Here is a 21,713-nt window from a genome sequence, read left to right as displayed (position 1 = left end):
GAGGGGAAAACCATCTCTAAAAACGAGGATGACCTATTTAACAATCCCACCTACCAGACGCTAATAAATCAAAGACTAACGTTTTTAATTAAAAGAGGTCAAGAGATTGTAAAGTGAGTTTTTCAATTTTTTATTTTCTAGTTATTATCACGTCTTTCTTCAGATTCCATATTAAAAAAACCAACGAAATTCGTACCCTGATACCTGCATTTTCCGTCTGTACTTGTACTATGGGTATCGGTGTTGTTTTTTTCATTATTTCGGTAAGTATAAATAAAAAAACACAAAATGGCAATATTTTATAAATAGGACAATTTTATACGCGAGTATTATTTTCGAATGGGTATGGTTTCTCTTGTTACGGTGTCTACATTTGCGGCTGGTATCTGGAGTGGTCAATCAATGGAAACGAACGTAATAAAGAGCAATTAATTTAACTGCTCTTCATACTAAAATTCTTTCAGCTGAACGAAATTACAACAGCTCTCAATGAAGTAAAGTGGTATAATTTTAATAAATCCAACAGGAAACTTTATCTAATTTTTTTAACAACTTCGATGCGAGAGCGCAAAATAAAAATCACCGAGAATTATTCGCTTAATTACCAACTAGGACTAACCGTATGCCAACTGATTACTAGTAATTACATAAAGTAAGATACTGATTTTTTTTTCAGATTGTCAGAGGCATTTATTCCGTAATATCGGTTATAATAAACATGAAATAAAAAAATTTACTTGCACAACTTGTTTAAGAAAGTACACTTGTACACTAAATACAATACACGAAATGAAAAATGCATCAAACGTTCTTACAACTTACAAAGATAAAATGTATTTATATAAATTTAAATATACATAGCGTTTGTTCTTCTATATTCAAAGAATGTACTTTATTATCAGCAAAAAATGTATAGATTAGATGTATATCAAGACATACAGGGTGTCCAGGGGTGCGTAATGGGTCTGTAACTTTTTTATTATTTGAAATATTGCCATGCCGTTTTTATCATCCATATATCGACTTCATCCAAAATATTAAAATTTTTTTGTTATACACAGGGTGGTGAACCAAAGTTACATTTTTTTTACATGGAACACCTTATATGTTTTTGCATAATTGGATACATTATGTAAACAATTATAGTCAGAATTATTCAACTTTTCGTTGTAAAAACTTGAAACACACAGATAATGTACAGGGTGTGCCAAAACGCAAAAAGTTGAATAACTAATTTTTTTCAAATAGAACACCATGTATTTCTTTACACGTATCGATAGCATTTCTCATAAGCTTTTTAATAATATCCTATTTGTATACCAAGTTTTAAATATTTCCTTAAGTGTTCAGTGTTCAATTTTTTTTTCTTTTTTTATTTATTTTATTATTAATTTTTGATGGGTAAAATTCATTTATGTATCAAGTAACAATTAAATTACTAATGTAATTGGTCATATTAGTACATACCAAAAAATAAATTACCATTTGACTTATCAGATTCTAGGATTACAAATTTTCTTGTAATAATTTTTTTTTATCTCGAAAAATATTTTAAATTTGTTATCCAAACCCCATACTGTTAAAAACCTTATCAAAAATGCTATGGAAAAAAATACATAGTATTCCATTTGAAAAAAATGAGTTGTTCAACTTTTTGCGTTTTAGCATACTCTGTACATTATCTGCGTGCTTTAAATAAAAGTCGACTATTTGCTAAAACTACAAGGTATTTCGAAAGTTTCTGTAGCAAATTTGCAGGAAAATATTCATAGGCGACTTCGCAGTGATTTTTCAAAAAATGGTCTTTTTTATAACGAAAAGTTGAATAATTCCGAAACGAAAAAGTAGACCCATAATAGTTTATATAAAGTTACATTATTTTTTTGCGTGGATTCCAAGGATGCGAAAATATATAGGGTATTCCATTTAAAAAAAATATAACTTTGGTTCACCATCCTGTATACAACAGCATGGCAATATTTCAAATAGCAAAAAAGTTATAGACCGATTACACATACCTGGGTCATCCTGTATAATCTAGATCTATAATCTACAGAATTGCTAGATTTTTTTGTAAATAAAGAGATAAGCAGTTTTCAAGCTTTTCCCTAAAAAAAACCTACAACCCCAAAAAACTGAAATTTATTTATTCATCACACTCATTGTACTAAAATCGCATAAAAAATTGGTTTATTAGCAACAATGTACAAAATCATTAATTTTATTATTAGGGTGATAATATTCATAATTAATTTTGTTCTCCGAATTTATTATAAACGCGACATCCCACATTTTGTTACACTCGTAACACGATATCTAAGATGGAGTTTGGCAATTATAAACTTATGACAGGTACTATTTTATTATATTTCCTTTTAAAAGCGTTTTTTCAGACGATTACCTAAAGACAATAAAATTTATGTCATCTGATATTTTCCAACCGATACCAGTCAAAATCCTGTTAGGTTTTATTTTTTCCTTACATTCTGCTGTAGATTTAGTAACTGCTTACTACATGTTAACTACTTTTGACGCAAAATTATTCATTAATTATTCCTCTGTATTTTTTGGCGACTTCTATGTAGGTATTTTTTTCGTAAGTAAACAGTCAAACTTAATGTTTTAGCCACTTCTCGCCACTTTCGCACTAATTTCAAAAAACAATACCGTACGTAACTTAAAAGACGAACTCGAAATTTGGACCATAGACAGCGCCGGCGAAAAACTACGTTCGGAAATTAAATTGAAAATCAAATTTTTAAACATTTTCGTTGTTTGTAATTCTCTACTAGTTCTAGTAACTGGTTTGACTTTTATACAACCGTTACCGAAGGATTCGGATATTTTTTTCGCCTATCGTCTCATCCACGAATATTTCCCCAAACATGGACAAGCCCTCGAATTTCTCTACAGAACCACGTACGTGCTAATCAGTTACATCGTAGCTGTACAACCCTTCCAAATTTTTTACTACTGCCAACACATAAACTTTCAATTGCAAATCTCAATCGAAACTCTCAAAAAAATATCAGATTGGAAAACATTAAGCAAAGACGGGGAAAATTTAATCGATAACGTCAAATATCAAACGGAAATAAAACGAAGACTTAAGTTTTGTATCCAAAGGAGCCAAAATTTTATATGGTATTATTATTTTCACTATTTATTCACCAACACTTTGCTAATTTAATTTTAGTCTCCACACTGAAAAACTCAAAGAAGTCAGCACATTTATTGCCGGATTTGCGGTCTGTGCCTGCCTGTTAGGCATCGGCGTCATTTTTTACTTGATCTCTGTAAGTACAAAAAATAATATTCGAAATGTTACTTTTTCCTTTAGGGAAATTTCACGCCTGAATATTATGTACGCATGGGTTTCACTTCTGTTGTTGGAATTATAATATTTGCAGCCACAATATGGGCCGGACAGTCAACTGAATCAGCTGTAGGGTGCATTTTTTTAAACCCATCTTATAAAATCTTTCAGATCGATGAAATGGTAACGTCACTCAATGAAGTGGAATGGTACAATTTTGACCAATCAAATAAAAAATTGTACCTCATTTTTTTGATAAATAGCATGAGGGAGCGCACGATTAAATTCACCGAAAATTATTCCTTCAATTACCAGTTAGGACTAGCTGTAAGTTGGATTTTTGTGTGTAAGAGAAAGCATTAAAGATTCGTTTTTTAGATCGTTAGGGGTATTTATTCAGTTATATCAATTGTATTATAATATTGTAACACAAGAATTAATTAAAATATGTTAAGATGCAACATCAGGTTTGACCCAATTGTTAATAAAACCTTTGGTTAAAATTATTGTCCATTAGTTTTACAGCTATCATCAACAATATACGTTCAAGCAGACAAGTAAGTACAGAAAATCAAGGAAACAAGTTTCGTTAATTTTTTATTCAAATGGCTACTTTTTACTACATTTTTTACTTCCGTGTGTCCAATTTTTTCTGTGTTAATCTCATAATCTTAAAACTTAATTCAAAGTTTGGTAGAATAACAATGTTAATTAAAAGAACGTTTGTAATAAACTAAACACGAAACCAATTTGAAAAAAAATAATAGTGGTAATATCAATTAAATTAAATTCACCATCATAAGGTAAATTATTTGATTTGTGTACGTATGACTAGTTACTTTTTAATGCTTCGTTTATTACCTTAATTCAATCAATAAGTTAAAATTTCAATAAATAAGCAGACAGAACACGGGTACTTTATTAGTTTGAAACGTCGTTTAACATGAACTTCTTCCAAAAGAAGCTTGCAAAAGGTACAAAAATAGCACTTTCAAGTCACTAAAATTGGGTTTCAGGCGATTTCTTTAAAACACTCAAATTTATAGCATCTGACGTGTTCCAATCAAAAGCCGTTAAAATGGTTCTCATTTTGCTTTTCTTAATTCATGCCATTATTTACCTTTTGACAATTTATTTCCTTCTGTATGTTTTGGAGCCGAAACAGTTCGTAAATTATGCCACTGTGTTTTTCGCCGAATTTTATGTAAGTACTCTTATGTGGAACAAGCGAAAACAGCAATTTTCAGCCAATGCTCGCTATTTTAACCGTTATACTCAAAGGAAAAATCATCGAAAATCTAGCAGACGAAATCAAAATTTGGGCGATAGAGAATGCCAGCAAAAATTTACAGTCCGAAATCAATCTCAAGATAAAAATCATAACAACATTTGTAATTGTTAATACGTTGATTGCAGTAACGGGAGGTTTTCTCTACATGCACCCATTACCAGAGGATGTGCATTTGTTTTTTGCTTTGCGTTTAATTCGCGATTATTTTCCAAATCACTATACCAGTCTTGAATTTTTTTATAGAATGAGTTTCCCAATTTTCGCTTATTTGATGACCACTCACGCCAATCAATTCCTTTATTACACACAACACATCAATTTCCAAATAAAAATGTTTAGGGAAGTTTGTCTTGAAGTCAAGGCATGGAAAACCGTTTCGCCATTCGAAAATCATTTATTTTACAACAAGAAATATCAAACAGAAATAGAACAAAGATTGAAGTTTTGCATTAAAAGATCGCAAGAGTTCGTCAAGTGTGTGTGTTACATTTTAACACAGCTCAACTGTTCACTTTCTGTTAATTTCAGAGTAAGTGTTTATAAAAACAAAGAAATTGCGTCGTTTATACCAGGATTTGCCATTTGTGGACTACTTTTAGGAATAGGTTTAGTGTTTTTCTTGTCAAATGTACGTCATAGTAAGAGAAAAATTAAAAAATAGATGTTTGATTTTAGGGAAAAATTACTTCGGAATATTATTTGCGTATGGGTTTTACTTCACTAGGTGGAGTTACAACATTTTTGGCCTTGGTATGGACGGGACAGACCACCGAAAATATAGTAAAAAAAACGAAATAGCAAAACACTAATAAACAATATTTTCAGACAAGCGACATAGAGAGGGCCATCAATGAAATAAGATGGTACAATTTCAATCAATCCAACAAAAAAATGTACCTAATTTTAGTAATGAATACAATGAGAGAACGCAAAATTAAATTCACTGAAAAATACTCCGTTAATTATCGACTTGGACTGGCTGTATTTATTTTTCCAAATGCACAAAACATTTTACTGTACTTTTTTCAGATTGTGAGAGGTATTTATTCGGTCATATCAGTAGTTCTATCAAAACATCAACACTAATAGTTGGAAGAATTATTGTAGAAAATTGCTACTTTCAAAAATAAAAAACCCCTGTGGAATGATAATTTGATTACTTTGGAGGAGCATTTTTCCCAAAAACAGTGAACTAAAATCGAACTACATACCTGAATAAAATAAATATTTCATTTACATGCGTATCTAATGATTCAGATACAAAGCAACCACCTGATATTTTACTTATTACTCTAATTCGATTGTTTCTAATATTAAACAATTAGTAAACATTTAATCAAATAATCAATCATGACCAGTCTGACAATTGGTTCAATATGAACTACAAAAAACAGTTTGCTAAAGGTGCAAAGTCAAAATGCAACCCTTTGTCGTAACTCAACTGTGTTTTAGACGATCGGCTCAAAACACTCAAATTAATGGCCTCTGATGTTTTCCAGTCAAAAACCGTTAAAATTATTCTCACAGTTGTGTTCTTAGTGCACTTTATTGCAAATTCACTAACAATTTATTTCGTTCTATACGTTTTCGAAACAAAATTGTTTATAAACTACGCCTCTGTATTTTTCTCCGAATTTTATGTGAGTATTTCTTGTATAAAACAACCAAAAAATGCGGAATTTCAGCCAATGCTTGCTATTTTAACCATTATATTCAAAGGAGACGTCGTTCAAAATTTAACCGACGAAATAACATTTTGGACGATAGACAGTGCAAGCAAAAACTTACAACACGAAATTAAACTCAAAATAAAGTTCTTGACCGCATTCGTAATCATTAATTCGTTTACTGTAGTAATGGGAAGTTTCTCTTACGTACAACAATTGTCCGATGATGTGAATTTGTTTTTAGCCATACGATTAATTCGTGACTATTTTCCAAATCACAGCACCATTCTTGAATTTTTTTACAGAATGACTTATCCAATTTGTGGCTACTTGATGGCTGTACATGCCTATCAGTGCCTTTACTACACACAACACATCAACTTTCAATTACAAATATTCACAGAAGTTATTACTGAACTCAAAAATTCGAAAACTAGTTCACTACTTGAAAATCATTTATTTTACAACAGGACATATCAAACAAATACTGAACAAAGATTGAAATTTTGCATTAAAAGATCGCAAGAGTTCATCAAGTACGTTGCTACATCTTTTACACCACCAAATTGTTAATTTTATGCTCATTTTAGAATATGTGTAACTAAAAACAAAGAAATCGGTTCATTGATACCTGGATTTGCAATTTGTGGACTTTTTCTAGGAATAGGTATAACATTTTTCTTGTCAACTGTAAGTCACTTAAATGAAAAATCAAAATTGAACGCTTCATTTTAGGGAACATTTACTACGGAATATTATTTACGTATGGGCGTGACTTCAATTTGTGGAGCAACGACCTTTTCGGCCCTGATATGGTCAGCACAAACTACCGAAACTATGGTAAAAAAAAGAAAAAGCGAAACTAGGTATGACATTATTTTCAGACAAGCGATTTAGTAATGGTTATCAATGAAGTAAACTGGTACAATTTCAATCAAACCAATAAAAAATTGTACCTAACTTTTTTGATGAACACAATGAAAGAACGTAAAATTAAGTTCACTGAAAATTATTCCGTCAATTATCAACTTGGGCTGGCAGTACGTTTTTTCTTTAGTTTTACAGAACATTTCACTGCCTTTTTCAGATTGTGAGAGGTATTTACTCGGTCATTTCAGTGGTGGCATCAAAGCGTCAACACTAATCAAGCAATAATTAAAATAAACCATTTAAAAATGTCTTTTTTTTAATAACATATCAGATACAGGGTGTATCAGAAACACGTGCCTTAACTTTAACAGTTAACAGATCTCAACAAATAAAACACCTTTTCTATTTGTAATTTTCCAATAAAAAATTCGCAAATTTACTTAAAATTTGGAAACAGATAACATACTGAAACGTGTATCCGCCTATGGGTACAAAAATAATAAATAGAGCCGAACTATTTTCGTTGTAACAGAAACGGACAACTTAAAAAAAATAAAACAACACTGAAAATAAGAATTTTGCAAAACGTCATTTAGAAAAGTTGTTTTATTACGTGGTAAAATTAACACACGTATTTCTGATACACCCTGTATAACACGTGTTAGTTATATCCCATAAAAAATGAATAAAAAATTATCATGGAGATGCCTTGTTTGCTTGGACCGGCCTTTCTAATGATTCCAATGACTTTTAGCTAATTTAAAATGCTGTTTAGAAAATAAAAACTTGTGTAGAATAAAATGTTGATTACTTTTGAGAGGCATTTTTCCCAAAAATAGTGTATGAGTCCGTTAAAATCGAATTACATACCTAAACAAAATAAATGTTTCATTTGTCTGCGTGTCTAATGACTCAGATACAAACTACACTACCTAATAATTTACTTATTACTCTAATTCGATTGTTTCTAATAATAAGCAATTAGTAAAAATTTAATCAAATAGTCAGTCAAGACCAAGGTTTTTTTATAATATTCTCAACACCGATTCAGTATGAACTACGAAAATCAGTTTGCTAAAGGTGCAAAATCAAAGGGCATTTTCACACTTTCAATTCACTTAACTACGGTTTTAGATGATTACCTCAAAACACTCAAAATAATGGCCTCTGAAGTTTTCCAGTCAAAAGCAGTGAAAGTTATTCTCATTTTTGTGTTCCTAGTGCATGCTATTGCAAACTTATTAACAATTTATTTCGTTCTATACGTCTCCGAAACCAAATTGTTTGTAAACTACGCCTCTGTATTTTTCTCCGAATTTTATGTAAGTATTTCTTGTGTAAAACAACCAAGAAATATCAAATTTCAGCCAATGCTCGCCATTTTAACGGTAATATTCAAAGGACAAATCGTCCAACATTTAACCGACGAATTCAAAATTTGGGCAATCGACAGTGCAAGCAAAAAATTACAATCCGAAATTAAACTCAAAATAAAAATCATAACGGCGTTCGTAATAACAAATTCGTTGATTGCAGTATGGGGGGGTTTTCTCTACGTGCAGCCATTGACAGAGGATGAGAATTTATATTTCGCTTTAAGTTTCATTCATCAATATTTTCCAAATCAGAGCTCCACTCTTGAATTTTTTTACAGAATGACTTACCCCATTTTGGGTTATTTGATGACTGTACATGCCTATCAATGCCTCTACTACACACAACACATCAATTTTCAATTAAGAATGTTTACTGAAGTTGTAGCTGAATTCGCTCCAGTGAAGCATTTTTTACTATTTGAACATCACTTATTTTACAACAAGAAATACCAAACAGAAATCGAACAAAGACTGAAATTTTGCATTAAAAGATCGCAAGAGTTCGTCCAGTGTGTTGCCTATAAAGACGTCACCCAATTGTTAATTTATATTCATTTCAGAATATGTGTAACCAAAAACAGTGAAATCGGTTCGTTCATACCTGAATTTGCAATTTGTGGACTTTTTTTTGGAATAGGCGTAACGTTTTTTTTGTCAACCGTAAGTCATTTCAACACAAATACAAAATGAAGGTTTAATTTTAGGGAAAATTTACTTCGGAATATTATTTGCGTATGGGTGTAACATCATTTGGTGGTATTATGACTTTTTCTGCACTGATATGGTCAGGACAGACCACCGAAACTATGGTAGAAAAAAGAAAAAGTAAAACGACCGATAACTAATATTTTCAGACAAGCGAATTAGTAAAGGCCCTTAATGAAGTAAGATGGTACAATTTCAATCAATCCAATAAAAAACTGTACCTAACTTTGGTAATGAACATAATGAAAGAACGCAAAATTAAATTTACTGAAAACTATTCCATGAATTATCGACTTGGGCTGGCTGTATGTTTTTTTTTCAAGTTTACAAACAATGCACCATTTTTTTCAGATTGTAAGAAATATTTATTCGGTCATATCAGTAGTTGTGTCAAAACGTCGTCACTAATCAAGTGAAAATTGAAAAGAAAAAAGTTGTGAGAATGTATCAAACCAATGTCGAAAAATAAATGTTTGTTTTTTTTACACTCTTATAACTCGAAAACTATAACTACTGCACTACATCTACAACTGCAGCACAGTTTCAGTACAAAAATGAATTACTTCCTAGACTGTCAACATTATTCTCATCGTAGATCGTAAGCTTTTACTAAAAAAATTCGTTCCGAATATTTTCTTCAAAAAACGCTTAACGAGCTCGTTAAAATCGAATTAAATACCTTAATAGAATAAACATGAGTAATGACTTAGATAAAAAAGCACAGCACGTAATATTTTACTTATTACTCTAATTCGATTATTTCTAATATTAATCAATTAGTAAAAGTTTAATCATGACCAGTCTGAAAACTGGTTCAATATGAGCTACAATATAAAGCTTACAAAAGGTATATCACTAATGGAACCCTTTGTCGTCACTCAATTGTGTTTTAGACGATCGGCTCAAATTACTCAAAATAATGGCCTCTGATGTTTTTCAGTCAAAAACGGTTAAAATTATTCTCATTGTCGTGTTCTTAGTGCACGCTATTGCAAATTCATTAACAATTTATTTCGCCCTACACGTCTCAGACACAAAACAGTTTATAAGCTATGCCTCTGTATTTTTCTCGGAATTTTATGTAAGTATTTCTTATGTAAAACAACAAAAAAGCACTAAATTTCAGCCAATGCTTGCAATTTTAACCATTATATTCAAAGGAGAAGTCGTTCAACATTTAACCGACGACATAAACATTTGGACGATAGATGGTGCAAGCAAAAAATTACAATCCGAAATTAAACTCAAAATAAAAATCTTGACCGCATTCGTAATCATTAATTCGTTTAGTGTTGTAATTGGAGGTTTCTGCTTCGTGCAACAATTGTCAGATGATGTGAATTTGTTTTTTGCAATACGATTAATTCGTGACTACTTTCCAAATCATAGCACCATTCTTGAATTTTTTTACAGAATGACTTATCCAATTTGTGCCTACTTGATGGCTGTACATGCCTATCAATGCCTTTACTACACACAACACATCAACTTTCAATTACAAATGTTCACAGAAATTATTACTGAACTCACTGATTTGAAAACTATTTCACTACCAGAAAATCGTTTATTTTACAACAAGAAATATCAAACAGTTATAGAACAAAGATTGAAATTTTGCATTAAAAGATCGCAAGAGTTCATCAAGTATGTTGCTACATCTTTAGATCACCAAATTGTTAATTTTAGGCTCATTTCAGAGTATGTGTAACTAAAAACAAAGAAATCGGTTCATTGATACCTGGATTTGCAATTTGTGGACTTTTTCTAGGAATAGGTATAACGTTTTTCTTGTCAACTGTAAGTCACTTCAATGAAAAACCAAAAGTGAACGCTTCATTTTAGGGAAAATTTACAACGGAGTATTATTTACGTATGGGTGTGACTTCAATTTGTGGACTTACGACGTTTTCGGCCCTGATATGGTCAGCACAAACTACAGAAACTATGGTAAATAAAAAGGAAAAAGCAAAACGAGAATAATATTATTTTCAGATAAACGATCTAGTAATGGTTATCAATAAAGTAAGTTGGTACAATTTCAACCAATCCAATAAAAAATTGTATCTAACTTTTTTGTTAAACACAATGAAGGAACGTAAAATCAAGTTCACTGAAAAATATTCCGTCAATTACCAACTTGGACTGGCCGTATGTTTTTTCTTTAGTTTTACAGAACATTTCACCGTCTTTTCCAGATTGTGCGAGGTATTTACTCGGTCATATCAGTGGTTGCATCAAAACGTCATCACTAATCGAGTAATAAACCATTGTAATAATTTTACGTGTGTAAATTTTACTACGTAATAAAACTCATCAAGTACAACTACTTTTCTTTATATAGGATTTTGCAAAATTTGCAAAATTAAAATATTATTTTCACGGATTTACTTCTTTCTTTTGTAGTCAAAAATGAGTTTCATGGTTATGGACATTACCTGTACGAGTACATTTCAGGTACTCCAAAAATTTTTAAGCAATATCGTAATAAAACTCAATAAATTGGACAAAGTTTTTTGTTTGAACCTTCGTTTCGCCGCAATTATATTACCAAACTGATTATATTTTTTACCTAACTAACACACTCCCCGTAACAAACGCTCCCTTATCGGCTACTAGTTTTATCTTCGTTGTCCTATGTGAATAAGTGAAACAAAATACAAACCGTCAAGCATAATGTCAGAAAGCATAATAATAGGAGGGTCTACCAGTCGTTCTGAAACTATGCTATTATTGTTATTAACGATAACGTTTCTTGTTTGTAAATAAAATACATTTATCATTAACTGCAGAATTACTCCGCTTAAAAATTTTTAGCACGTAATACGAGGGTGGGATGATTAATTCGTTGCCTCACATAGAAAACAATAATTTAGCCAATTTTATTTTTTACTATAGCCTTCTAGTAATATGCACTTGGTCAATTAGGATTCTGAAGTCCTTATACCACCTTGAGGGTCAATTTTTGTAACTCTTCAAAGAAGCTTTTGTAGCTGTGATATCTTAAAAATTTGCATTATATTTCATTTCAGCGTATTTTTCTTTTAAACTGGAAAATAAGCTAAAGCCCAATTGTTCTAAATTGCGCTAAAACAGCTCCAAACATTGCTCAGATCTCATTTATCCGGTGAGCTTTTGTGCTCAGAAAAGGTGTCAAGCGACACCCATTTTGCCATTTTTTTTCATACCCAAAATTTGATGAAAGATATGATGTGTTTGCTTTTTTAAAATCCCCGAGGTTTGAGCTACCGTAGACAACTTTCACTTGTAATCTCTCAATACCTTTCTGTGTACTTTTTTGAGCATTTCTGCAGGGGAAGCATTTTTCAACTTTCCTGGACAAGGTGCACCCTTAGGACCATTATGGCCCAATTGAGACTTTAATATGCAGTTTTAACCATAGTAAGCCATAAAGGAGATTTAGCTAATATAGAATCTAACCCATTTTTAAACACTTAATGTGTTTAACTTTTAATATAAAAAAATCGTAAGCAATTAAAAACTACTTGAACGAATTTGATATAATTTTAACGTTACATTACGCAAGGATAGTACTACATGAAACCATAAACAATAATGGAAAAAATAAGAGGCGTTTATCCTCGTATTAATTAGATTGTTTTGAAAAATATTGTGAGGCGGAAGCTCTGTGGTGAACCATTTAAAGTGTGAAAATTTTGCGTTTAAAGAAAATTCTTGTAAATTCGGATATATCCTTAGCAGCCAGTTATGAAATAAATGACACCTACCTGTAGGTAGCCTTATCCACGGTCTGGTGATGCAAAACATGATGCCTATGTGAGAAAGTACCACGTTCGACATCCTGTCCCGACAACCTCACATGAATCCCCTCCTTCAGCAAGGAGCCAAAAGCCATAGCTTCACCCAACGCCCAATCAATGGTCCTCGCCTCAACCATCTCCATCCTCGCCTTCAAAATCCTCTCAATACCCTTATGGATAACAAACTCGGCGGCATTTGGCGGCGGCGACGAAAACCTCTTCCCAATATGCACCAACGTGTCTTCCTTAACTCCCGTCGGACTCGCCTTCAAGGGATCCTTCCCCTCGAAGAAGCCCGACCAGGGACTATCCAACCAATCCTTGTACTTGATATGTGTTTCCTTGCGCGCACTCTCAAGCGCATCTTCGCAAATCTTCTCGTACTTGGCCTTCACATCTTTAACTTCTTCGGTCGTCACGACGTTCTCCTTGACCAACTGTTCGGAATACTTCTCCAAAACCGACTTCGTATTCTTAATTTTTCGGTACATGAGAGGTTGCGTGAACATCGGTTCGTCGATTTCGTTGTGACCGTTCCGGCGGTAGCAGACAATGTCAATAACCACGTCTTTGTGGAACGTGGCCCGCCATTCCGCCGCCATGTTACACACGTGCATCACGCTCTCCGGATCGTCGGAGTTCACGTGGAAAATCGGCGCGTTGACCACACGTGCCACGTCCGTGCAATAGGCCGACGAACGCGAGTGTCGCGGATCCGTCGTAAAACCGATCTGGTTATTAACAACAATGTGAACCGTCCCGTGCGTGGTATAGTCGGGCAAATCGGACAAATGCATCGTTTCGAAAACTATGCCTTGCCCACAGAAGGCAGCGTCTCCATGCAGCAAAATCGACATAACCTTCTTGCCCTCGCCATCGCCTCGGTAGAACTGCTCGGCGCGCGTTTTTCCCTGGACGACCGGATCGACGGCCTCCAAGTGCGACGGGTTCGCAACGACCGCCAAGCGAATGTTTTTGTTCGTGACGCGGTTCAACCGCTCGATGTAGGTCCCCAGGTGGTATTTAACGTCGCCGGAGCCGTCGTCAGCGGCCTCCAAGCCGGCGAACTGGGTGAAGAGCTGGTGCAAAGGCTTGCGACAGACGTTGGCGAGGACGTTGAGGCGCCCACGATGCGGCATGCCCATGACGATGCTCTCCACGCCGAACTCGGTCGATTTGTCAATGACTTGCTTCATGGCCGGGATTAGAATCTCGCAACCTTCCAAACCGAAGCGTTTCTCTGATGACCATTTACGCGCTAAGAATGATTCAAATCTGGGGAAATTATGGTTAAGGAAAATAGGATTTATTGAATGGTTTATTGAATTACCCGGTTGCGCGGGTCAAACGAGCCAAAATTAACCGTTTCTCGTCGGCGCTAATCTCCATAGCGCCGGGAGTTTCCAATCTTTGTCGGATCCAATTGCATTGCTCCAAGCTGTTGATGAACATAAACTCAACGCCGATATGGCGACAATAAGTCAGTTCTAAACGACGAAGAATTTCGCGCAAAGGTAATTGTTTTTCTTTGCCGCCGATGAAAGTCGTCGATGGTAATTTGAAAACTCGATCCATGTCGTCATCCTCTACATTAAGCCAAAGTTAGGGCAAAATCCAACTTAGACAAATCAAAAAACAACTTTATTACTTTTACCCAATTAAGTATTACAAATTAATTTGAAATAAAGTTGTTTTTTTCCGTAAATTGTCGTATCATTCAGCTTGAAACATCTCGGGCATTTAACAATGTTAAAAAGCACAAGAAAAAAAGCTACCTACACAAGCTTGGTACTTATCTTACACCCTCACCAGTGATTTTGAAAATTAAACAAACGAAAATTAGTCTTACGTTTCATAAACTGCTGGACCTGGCGTCTCAGTTCTTCCGAGTAAGTCTTGGACGGGTTGTCTGAGTTAAAACAAGAAAAATAAAACACGCCAAACAAATTAAAAAACAGCAAAACAATGTATTAATATGAAACAAAAAATATCACATGCTATTTTCATGACGAATAATAAAAGCGAATATTTTGCGTGTTATTGAAATTAGTATTCTTACCGAAACTGTAATGGGAATACAGCAATTCCTGGGGTGTCCGGTCGTCCAAATCGGCACTGTTGATTCCCAACGGGTCCAGTTTAGCTATGTGATGTCCTCTGATCTAAAATCGAGAGCCAACACCTCTATCTACATTGTATCTTACAAGGTTGTTTAATTGTATTGTGACAAAAGCGATAGGTGCCCATGTGTCTTTACAAAGTTACGCAGGGTGGCATAATAGAAGACACAGCAAACAAATTAAGGTTAATTAATGGTATAACAATTACGTCTCTTATTTCATAAATAAAAATTGGTTTTAAGTAATTTTGTAGTATCATATCCAAAATCGTACAATTAGGGGTATTTGTATTTAATTTCCCATTTTTCCTTAATAGTTTAATAAGTAACGCGCCTACAGTTAACGAGAAAGCATTATTTTATTGCAAGAATTTGTGCTTCAACTCTTGTTTTTCTAAACACTGGAATTTGGTTATGAATACAAAAAATATCAAATAACAAAACTGGAGAAAATTAAATTCCCTTTGAAAACATCAAAAAAATCTGGCATCAATATTTTAATAAAGACAGTGCTCTAGTGACAAAAAGGTTTTGTTAAGTTTCAAACCCAAACCATTGAAGATACAGGATTCCCTCCGCCTCTAATTTCATTTCATGAAAATAGATCCTTTATTTTGTTTCGTTTCTCGTAACAACAATGCACAATGGGCTACTTACCTTTACCCTTAATTAAGTAAAAAGACGAGTCTGCAAAAGGTACCAATATTTTTTCTATATTTCAAAAAATAATCTCACAAAATTCAGTATTCTCTATGTCTATTAACGTTTTCAACAATGCTTTGAAATTAAATTATAATTAAAATAAATTACTAATTAGGCTCACTTTCTGATACGGCTAAACTTCAGATAAATAATTGTACTATTTTACTTTAAAATAGTGTTCATCTGATTGGTGTAGCTATGTTTTAACTGCGATTTAAATTTATTTTTCCGTTAGATAAGTTACCAGAAACCAAAACGTAATTAATTAATTCATTAATTACTATTATTAAGACGCTGCGAAAAAGATTATTTCTTAAAAACATTTTAATACAAGCAATGCCTAAATGTTATTCTGGGCAAAAAATCTGTTAAAAAATGTTTCAAGTTGCTAGCCCTAAAAATAGTCAATTAAATAAGAAATAAAATTTGAAATAACGTAGTTTAGAAACTAGCATTTTTTAATCTCTTGCCCAAATCATCAGTCAACCATAGTTTGTTTTAGAATAACACATAATATTTTTTTGTAACGAATTGCAAAAAAATTCTGAAAAAATTTACAAGCATAGAGAATAATTTTACAGCTTTTAGGAAACGCAGACTTCTGTGTGATTAACTGATTACAAGTTTTTGAAATACAGTAACAAATATAATACTCTTAACAGACTCAATTTGTATAACATTTATACAATTTACTAAATTTTAATATCAAATAACCTAAATCTCACTCTCTTGATAATTTAAAATAATTAAAAAAAACTACAAAGTTGAGGCAGACGAAAAAAATGTTTAAAAGAAAGAGAATTAGTAGCAAAAAAATGATTGAATCCTGGAATAATAGAACCCCTTTATATTTCAAAATAATATTAGTCCATGCAACTGATTTGATGATAGATTTTTAATTGACCGAATGCAATTAACTTAGAAACGTGCCTAAAAATATTCCGCATTCCGAACTACGCTAATAAGCAAAATTGTGTAACCAGTAACTCATGCTTGTTAAAAAAAAAATGATAACAAAACGCGTTCCCTGATACTACTAATTTACGTTCCGGCGTAAAATTCCACCCAAGAAAATTTCGCCAAACTAAAACAAATTACTCTTATCTCGTATTGTGTACTTTGCACTATTCGAGCACGTGTACTTATTTCTCTACTATTACACCACCGATCTGCTGTCAGTAGTACTTGCCTTGAAATCTTAAGACAACTACCTACGGTTAGAAGAACCACCACACACCAAAAAACCAACAAAAATAAAAAGCAATAAAGCTACCAGAGAGCAAGCTGTTATTTGTTAAAACAAATTGATTATGTTTCAAACTGTTACGACCCTTGATTGAATTTTTAACTCGACATTAAAACGAGACATTGTGTTTTGACGGGTCGTACCTAGTTTATGCTGACGCGTTATTTCATCAGGTGGGGAGCCCTTTCTATCGCTAATTGTCGTTGTACGATCACCATACATGATACCCAATGGATCCAGTTGAGCTACTAGATGACCACGTGCCTAATGATTCCATTAATAAATGGGTACATTATTGTCATCGTCGGATTAGTCTATAATTTTCACGCGAAATGATAAAGCAACCAAAATCGGTGCAACAAAATGAAACGATCCCAGATAAAGTACGAAAACAATCCCTCCTTACCTGATAACTCCGGATAATTGCCTGAACAGCCAAGTGATCGTCGATTACTTTCTCGCTAACGGCTCCGGTTCCGCCAACACCGGCCAAAGCTGGCAAAAAGGAAGTTGCAGGAACTTCGTTTCGGCCAAGGGGGGCCAAGGATGGGGGCGACTGGTACCCGGCCCCACCGGAAGCCGAATTCCGGAAGAAGGAATCCCATGACTGAAAGTATTTTTACTGTGTTTTTTCCCAATTACACTAAACTACATATTTTTTTTATAAATCCTCCAAATTAATTTTACTTTATACAGGATGATTCAAAAGTACCGTACAATCTTCCGGGTGCTGATAAAGCACAGCAAACTGAATTAAAAGTTCCTACGACAAAAAATTGTTTGAGCCTTTTTCAGAAGATATAGATATAAAGTTAAATTTTTAAATTTATTTTTTTATGTTTCAGATCAATGAAAATAAATTAAAAAATATTTAATATTGCTTGAAGAAAAAATCTGACTCCATTTTGGTGCTTAAGTGAACGTCTCACCGTACAAGAGTTTGTCCAACACTTTTGAATCACTCTATACAGGGTGAGTCAATAGTAGATTATTTCTGAATTTAATTTAGTATGTAACCAATAATACAGATTCCAGCTGACCAGACCGGTAATCGTTAAAAAATTTAAAAATTAATCCAAGACTACATTATTCTGGTACTGTCAAGTTCGTCTTTACAGTTTTCTTAAAATTTAATTCTGAACTATTATTATTTAAAAAATAAAAAACCAATATTGATTCAACTAATGTTTTTACATATTAGACAAAGTATCCAAGTGGTATTTTTTGTTGCATCTTAAGACATGTCAGAGATAACCCACTATTCACAGTATAGTAGACAATAACAATAAAAACATATTTTGTAACACGTCAGGTTTTGTAGAAAATAAAATAAATAAAATATAAAAGAAGTATCTTTGATAAATCTGCCGTTATTAAAAATTTTAAAATGCTATATGAATATTTGAAAGAGAGGTTTAGATCTTTTCTTTTATCTTTTAAAATTTCTAAAAAAGTTACCCAACCCCAAATTTTCAAGATTAAGTTCTTTTTCACTAAATGGTACAGAATTTAATTCTGCACCGATCAAGTTTTTAAGTTATACGAACTATTTGTTGACAATGAGATATTCATTAGCCATAGCTTTTTTTGCATAGGTTGCCACGTAAACGTGAGTAAAATAAAAGATATCAAAGTTTTTCGACCTAAATTCAATGAAAGGAAAAGAAAGCAAAAGTTTGAACAGAATTTATCGTTTATTCAATGAGAAATGATTCTTTGTCAAACTGCAATAATATCTGTGGCTAGTAAAGAATTTACAGCAACGTCAAAAAAAACTGGAAAATTATCACAGTATAGAGAATGTTAGTACACATCGTCGCAAAATTAAATTTCCTTACACCAAGTGAAATAAAAATTGTGGCATTCTATTTAAAAAAAACTGACTTATAGCTTGTAGAAGTTGTCTAAAAATAACGATAAGATTTCGGAGTATGTAAACATTTTTCCAATTTTGAACACACTGAAGAAAAGTTTCTTTTTTGACTGTCCAAATACGATTTCAGAATTCTAAAAATGGCAGAATTACCAATTTTTGAAGTAAAAAGTGTGAATCCAAAAATTTTTAAAAACCATAACTATTTCGAAAACGACTAAATTTAGGTATAGGGAAAGCTGATGAAAATGCTCTTGAAATAATTCGAGCTATCTAAAAACGCAGTAAAAAGCATATATTTTATTTTAAAATAAGAAAGTTAATGGCAACTTTCGGTTTAACTGGAAGTGTCACCATGTTGAAATATTTTTTTTTCATTCAAGAGGGGCCCATTGGTTAGAATGTACACCCATTTTCAGATAAACATCGTTATCAATAAGCGGTTTAGACGGAACAGCCTGTATATTGTAGTGCTTGTTTAAAAAGTTTCTTTTTTACTTCTTTTTTCTATTGATTCACAGAACATTCTGAAAGGTTTTGGTGCAAAAAAATAACAATTAATAATCTCTTGAAGAATCCGTTTCAGAGACCTAACATGATGGATAATTTTTGAGTACATTTTTAGAATCTGCATAAAAAATCACATAAGAGATACGTATTAGACATCAGAAATCATGTTGACCAGTGTTATATAAGAAAATTAATAAAAATAAAACAATTCTTATCAATTTTTTCGTTCGGTAAACATCGTCTAGATTTTGCAACGCATCAAATAATCAAGGGCGGATATTGGAGAATCACCGAGATACTCCAAAAATGTTATCGACAGAATTAAATAAGTGAAATAGTGCATAATTTTTTAATGCAATTCGATTTCGCTAAATTGGACCAAAAACTCGAGAGTTGCGTCAGTTTATCAACCTCTCTAATCACCCAACTGCATCGAGATTATTAATATTATCGAAACAACCAAAACACTATTGATTACTTAAACTTTGTCCCATTTTCAATATTTTGACCCGACAAAATGATTGGTGAAAAATTATGTTAATTGTCCCGTTCCCCTCATTTCTTGCGACTTCTTAACACACTGAATAAACTACTCACTGCGTGGACACTCGAGGGGTCCGCCAGCCAGGCATTGTACATGTCCTCAACATATTGGCTGGAGCTTCCGTTCAGAAAAGGTTCAGAAGCAGCAGGTACATTGTAGCTCCTAACAGCCGCGCAACTAGCCCCCGGTGCTGTGTTTTTGACAAGGAGCCATCCAGCGAAGTGTCCCTGGACCCCAGTGAGGCTGTTTACGATCGCTCTGGCCCTATACATCCTAAAACCTAACCTCACAATTGGAATTTTCTCGACGATTGCGACCTTGCGATTGCTTTCACGTTGTGACGTGAAGAAAACTATTATTATGTAAAGTTCCAACTGATTTCAAAATTGCAGTCACGTGAAAACTAAATTTAAAACGAATTTTTGGCAGCTGTCAATTCACGTAAATACTGCTGGTGCGCAAAAATTCGAAAATACAGGGAAAACTTACCAAAAGGGCGTAACACAGAGCTGGAGTGTGAGGATAATTCGATTTGTTGAAGGGTTTTCAGGGAAAACTGGGATAATCGATTACGGGACCTGGGGTAATGGGGATTATGTAACGGTAGAGAATGGGGGATTTTGGGAGTAATAAAACACTATTTTTGCTAAAGGGGGACACGAGGGGGTTATTGTTACAATAAAGTGACTAGTGAGGGGAGAAGAATGGTAATAATTGTGCAAAATTGCTTAATAATTACCTTAGCCTAACTCTGGTGAGCACCGGAATCGTACTGCCAATTTCTGGCACTAAATCCCCTAAATTCAGGACCAGGTGACAGGTCCGTAATGCGGATTTTTGATACGCCTCTTGCGAACCTTGACCCGGACAAGCAAAATTACACCAATTTATAACATAAACAAGCGAATTTTAATACTTTAAAGTACGGTTTATAGACAGCTTTGTTAAAATTTAATTCGTTGTTAAAAGTTAAGAACGCGATTGTATCAATCAAATTGATTGAATTATTGACACTTCCAAAAACCGGTCCTAAAATACCTATAACATCGGTTAAGGTCAGTTTAATTCATTTTTTTTTAATGACCTGTGTATTGACAACATATTTGAGAGACACCAAAATCGATCTTCAGCACGTTTATCTTCTGCAAGACACGTTGGGCTTCTGTTTTTTAATTTTTTCCACAAATTGGTCTTGTCTTTTTTAAATTTTGTAATAAACAAATAACCAACGTTAGCTGACATTTGGCGCAAAGGAAAATATAGTATAAATATAACTTAACTGCATTTAATTTCTGCATTTCTTATTTTCATATTCAAGCAATGCAAACTGATTTTTTTTCACCCCCTTTATATCCTGCAATTTTCTAAATTTTTGCAGGAGATTAAGCCCCTCGATAGAACCTTCGACTGTAAAAAAAATCATGTTCAGACAAACACCCCTTGACACCTTAATGAATTTTTAAAGATTCTTTAAAATTTCCCAATTTCGCAAACATTGTCTTTAAAAATTCATTACAGTATTCAGAATGGCCCCCGAAAGGCGAGTCAGTTATTACAAGAAAGGAGAAAAATTGTAAAAATAATGAATAAGAATTTTGCAAAATGCTTTTATAGAAAAGTTGTTGTACTTAATGTTTTATTACGTGGTAAACTTAATACACGTTAACACACCCTTTATGAACGATTAAACACCCTTTTTCATGAAAATGTTTGAC

General features: G+C 33.2%; 3 protein-coding genes and 1 non-coding gene across 16 annotated transcripts in view; 3 read left to right on the top strand and 1 right to left on the bottom strand.

The window, feature by feature from the left end:
* LOC662219 (2-oxoglutarate dehydrogenase complex component E1) overlaps positions 1–20,862 on the bottom strand; it is a 28,824-nt gene extending 7,962 nt beyond the window's left edge. The window contains exons 1-7 of one of the 7 annotated variants that reach the window (XM_008194887.3): positions 20,738–20,862; positions 20,052–20,278; positions 17,478–17,678; positions 15,064–15,166; positions 14,854–14,913; positions 14,335–14,590; positions 12,972–14,279 (exon numbers count right to left, since the gene is read on the bottom strand). In XM_008194887.3, coding sequence (XP_008193109.1) covers positions 12,972–14,279; positions 14,335–14,590; positions 14,854–14,913; positions 15,064–15,166; positions 17,478–17,678; positions 20,052–20,270 — 2,147 coding nt within the window. In that variant the 5' untranslated portion in view covers positions 20,271–20,278; positions 20,738–20,862. The other 6 variants (XM_008194890.3, XM_008194888.3, XM_968332.5 and 3 more) reach the window with 6 other exon arrangements.
* On the top strand, positions 231–4,077 carry LOC103312945 (uncharacterized). Its single transcript, XM_064356578.1, has 5 exons — positions 231–263; positions 2,627–3,144; positions 3,197–3,296; positions 3,341–3,643; positions 3,695–4,077. The coding sequence occupies exons 1-5, from the start codon at positions 231–233 to the stop codon at positions 3,734–3,736; spliced, it is 996 nt and encodes a 331-aa protein (XP_064212648.1). The 3' UTR covers positions 3,737–4,077.
* On the top strand, positions 4,232–11,548 carry LOC107397920 (uncharacterized). 7 transcript variants are annotated; one of them, XM_064357032.1, is made up of 10 exons: positions 4,232–5,081; positions 5,136–5,235; positions 5,283–5,357; positions 5,433–5,588; positions 5,637–6,810; positions 6,865–6,964; positions 7,010–7,140; positions 10,923–11,022; positions 11,068–11,172; positions 11,218–11,548. In XM_064357032.1, exons 5-10 carry the CDS (start codon positions 6,086–6,088, stop codon positions 11,527–11,529), a joined length of 1,473 nt encoding a protein of 490 aa, XP_064213102.1. In that variant the 5' UTR covers positions 4,232–5,081; positions 5,136–5,235; positions 5,283–5,357; positions 5,433–5,588; positions 5,637–6,085; the 3' UTR covers positions 11,530–11,548. The 7 variants fall into 7 exon arrangements, 6 of the variants coding, with proteins under 6 accessions (XP_064213102.1, XP_064213107.1, XP_064213106.1 ...); XM_064357034.1 differs by lacking the exons at positions 4,232–5,081; positions 5,136–5,235 and having other exon boundaries at positions 5,254–5,357; XM_064357033.1 differs by lacking the exons at positions 4,232–5,081; positions 5,136–5,235 and having other exon boundaries at positions 5,260–5,387.
* Positions 8,999–9,935, top strand: LOC107397921 (uncharacterized). Its single transcript, XR_010334425.1, has 4 exons — positions 8,999–9,180; positions 9,225–9,329; positions 9,375–9,530; positions 9,577–9,935. It is a non-coding gene; the product is annotated as an uncharacterized LOC107397921 (transcript).
* Positions 20,863–21,713: the final 851 nt, after the last annotated feature.

This window comes from Tribolium castaneum, chromosome 5 (genome assembly GCF_031307605.1).
Source record: "Tribolium castaneum strain GA2 chromosome 5, icTriCast1.1, whole genome shotgun sequence".
Taxonomy (NCBI): domain Eukaryota; kingdom Metazoa; phylum Arthropoda; class Insecta; order Coleoptera; family Tenebrionidae; genus Tribolium; species Tribolium castaneum.
This window is presented reverse-complemented; position numbering and strand designations above follow the sequence as displayed.

Bases quoted from the DNA above. Each gene is read 5' to 3' on its own strand.
- LOC103312945 (XM_064356578.1), top strand. From the start codon at position 231: ATGGGTATCGGTGTTGTTTTTTTCATTATTTCG. The intron at 264-2,626 runs GTAAGTATAAAT...TTAATGTTTTAG, and splicing joins TTGTTTTTTTCATTATTTCG to CCACTTCTCGCCACTTTCGC. The intron at 3,145-3,196 runs GTATTATTATTT...ATTTAATTTTAG, and splicing joins AGGAGCCAAAATTTTATATG to TCTCCACACTGAAAAACTCA.
- LOC107397920 (XM_064357032.1), top strand. From the start codon at position 6,086: ATGGCCTCTGATGTTTTCCAGTCAAAAACCGTTAAAATTATTCTCACA. The intron at 6,811-6,864 runs GTACGTTGCTAC...TGCTCATTTTAG, and splicing joins AGATCGCAAGAGTTCATCAA to AATATGTGTAACTAAAAACA. The intron at 11,173-11,217 runs GTAAATAAAAAG...TATTATTTTCAG, and splicing joins CACAAACTACAGAAACTATG to ATAAACGATCTAGTAATGGT.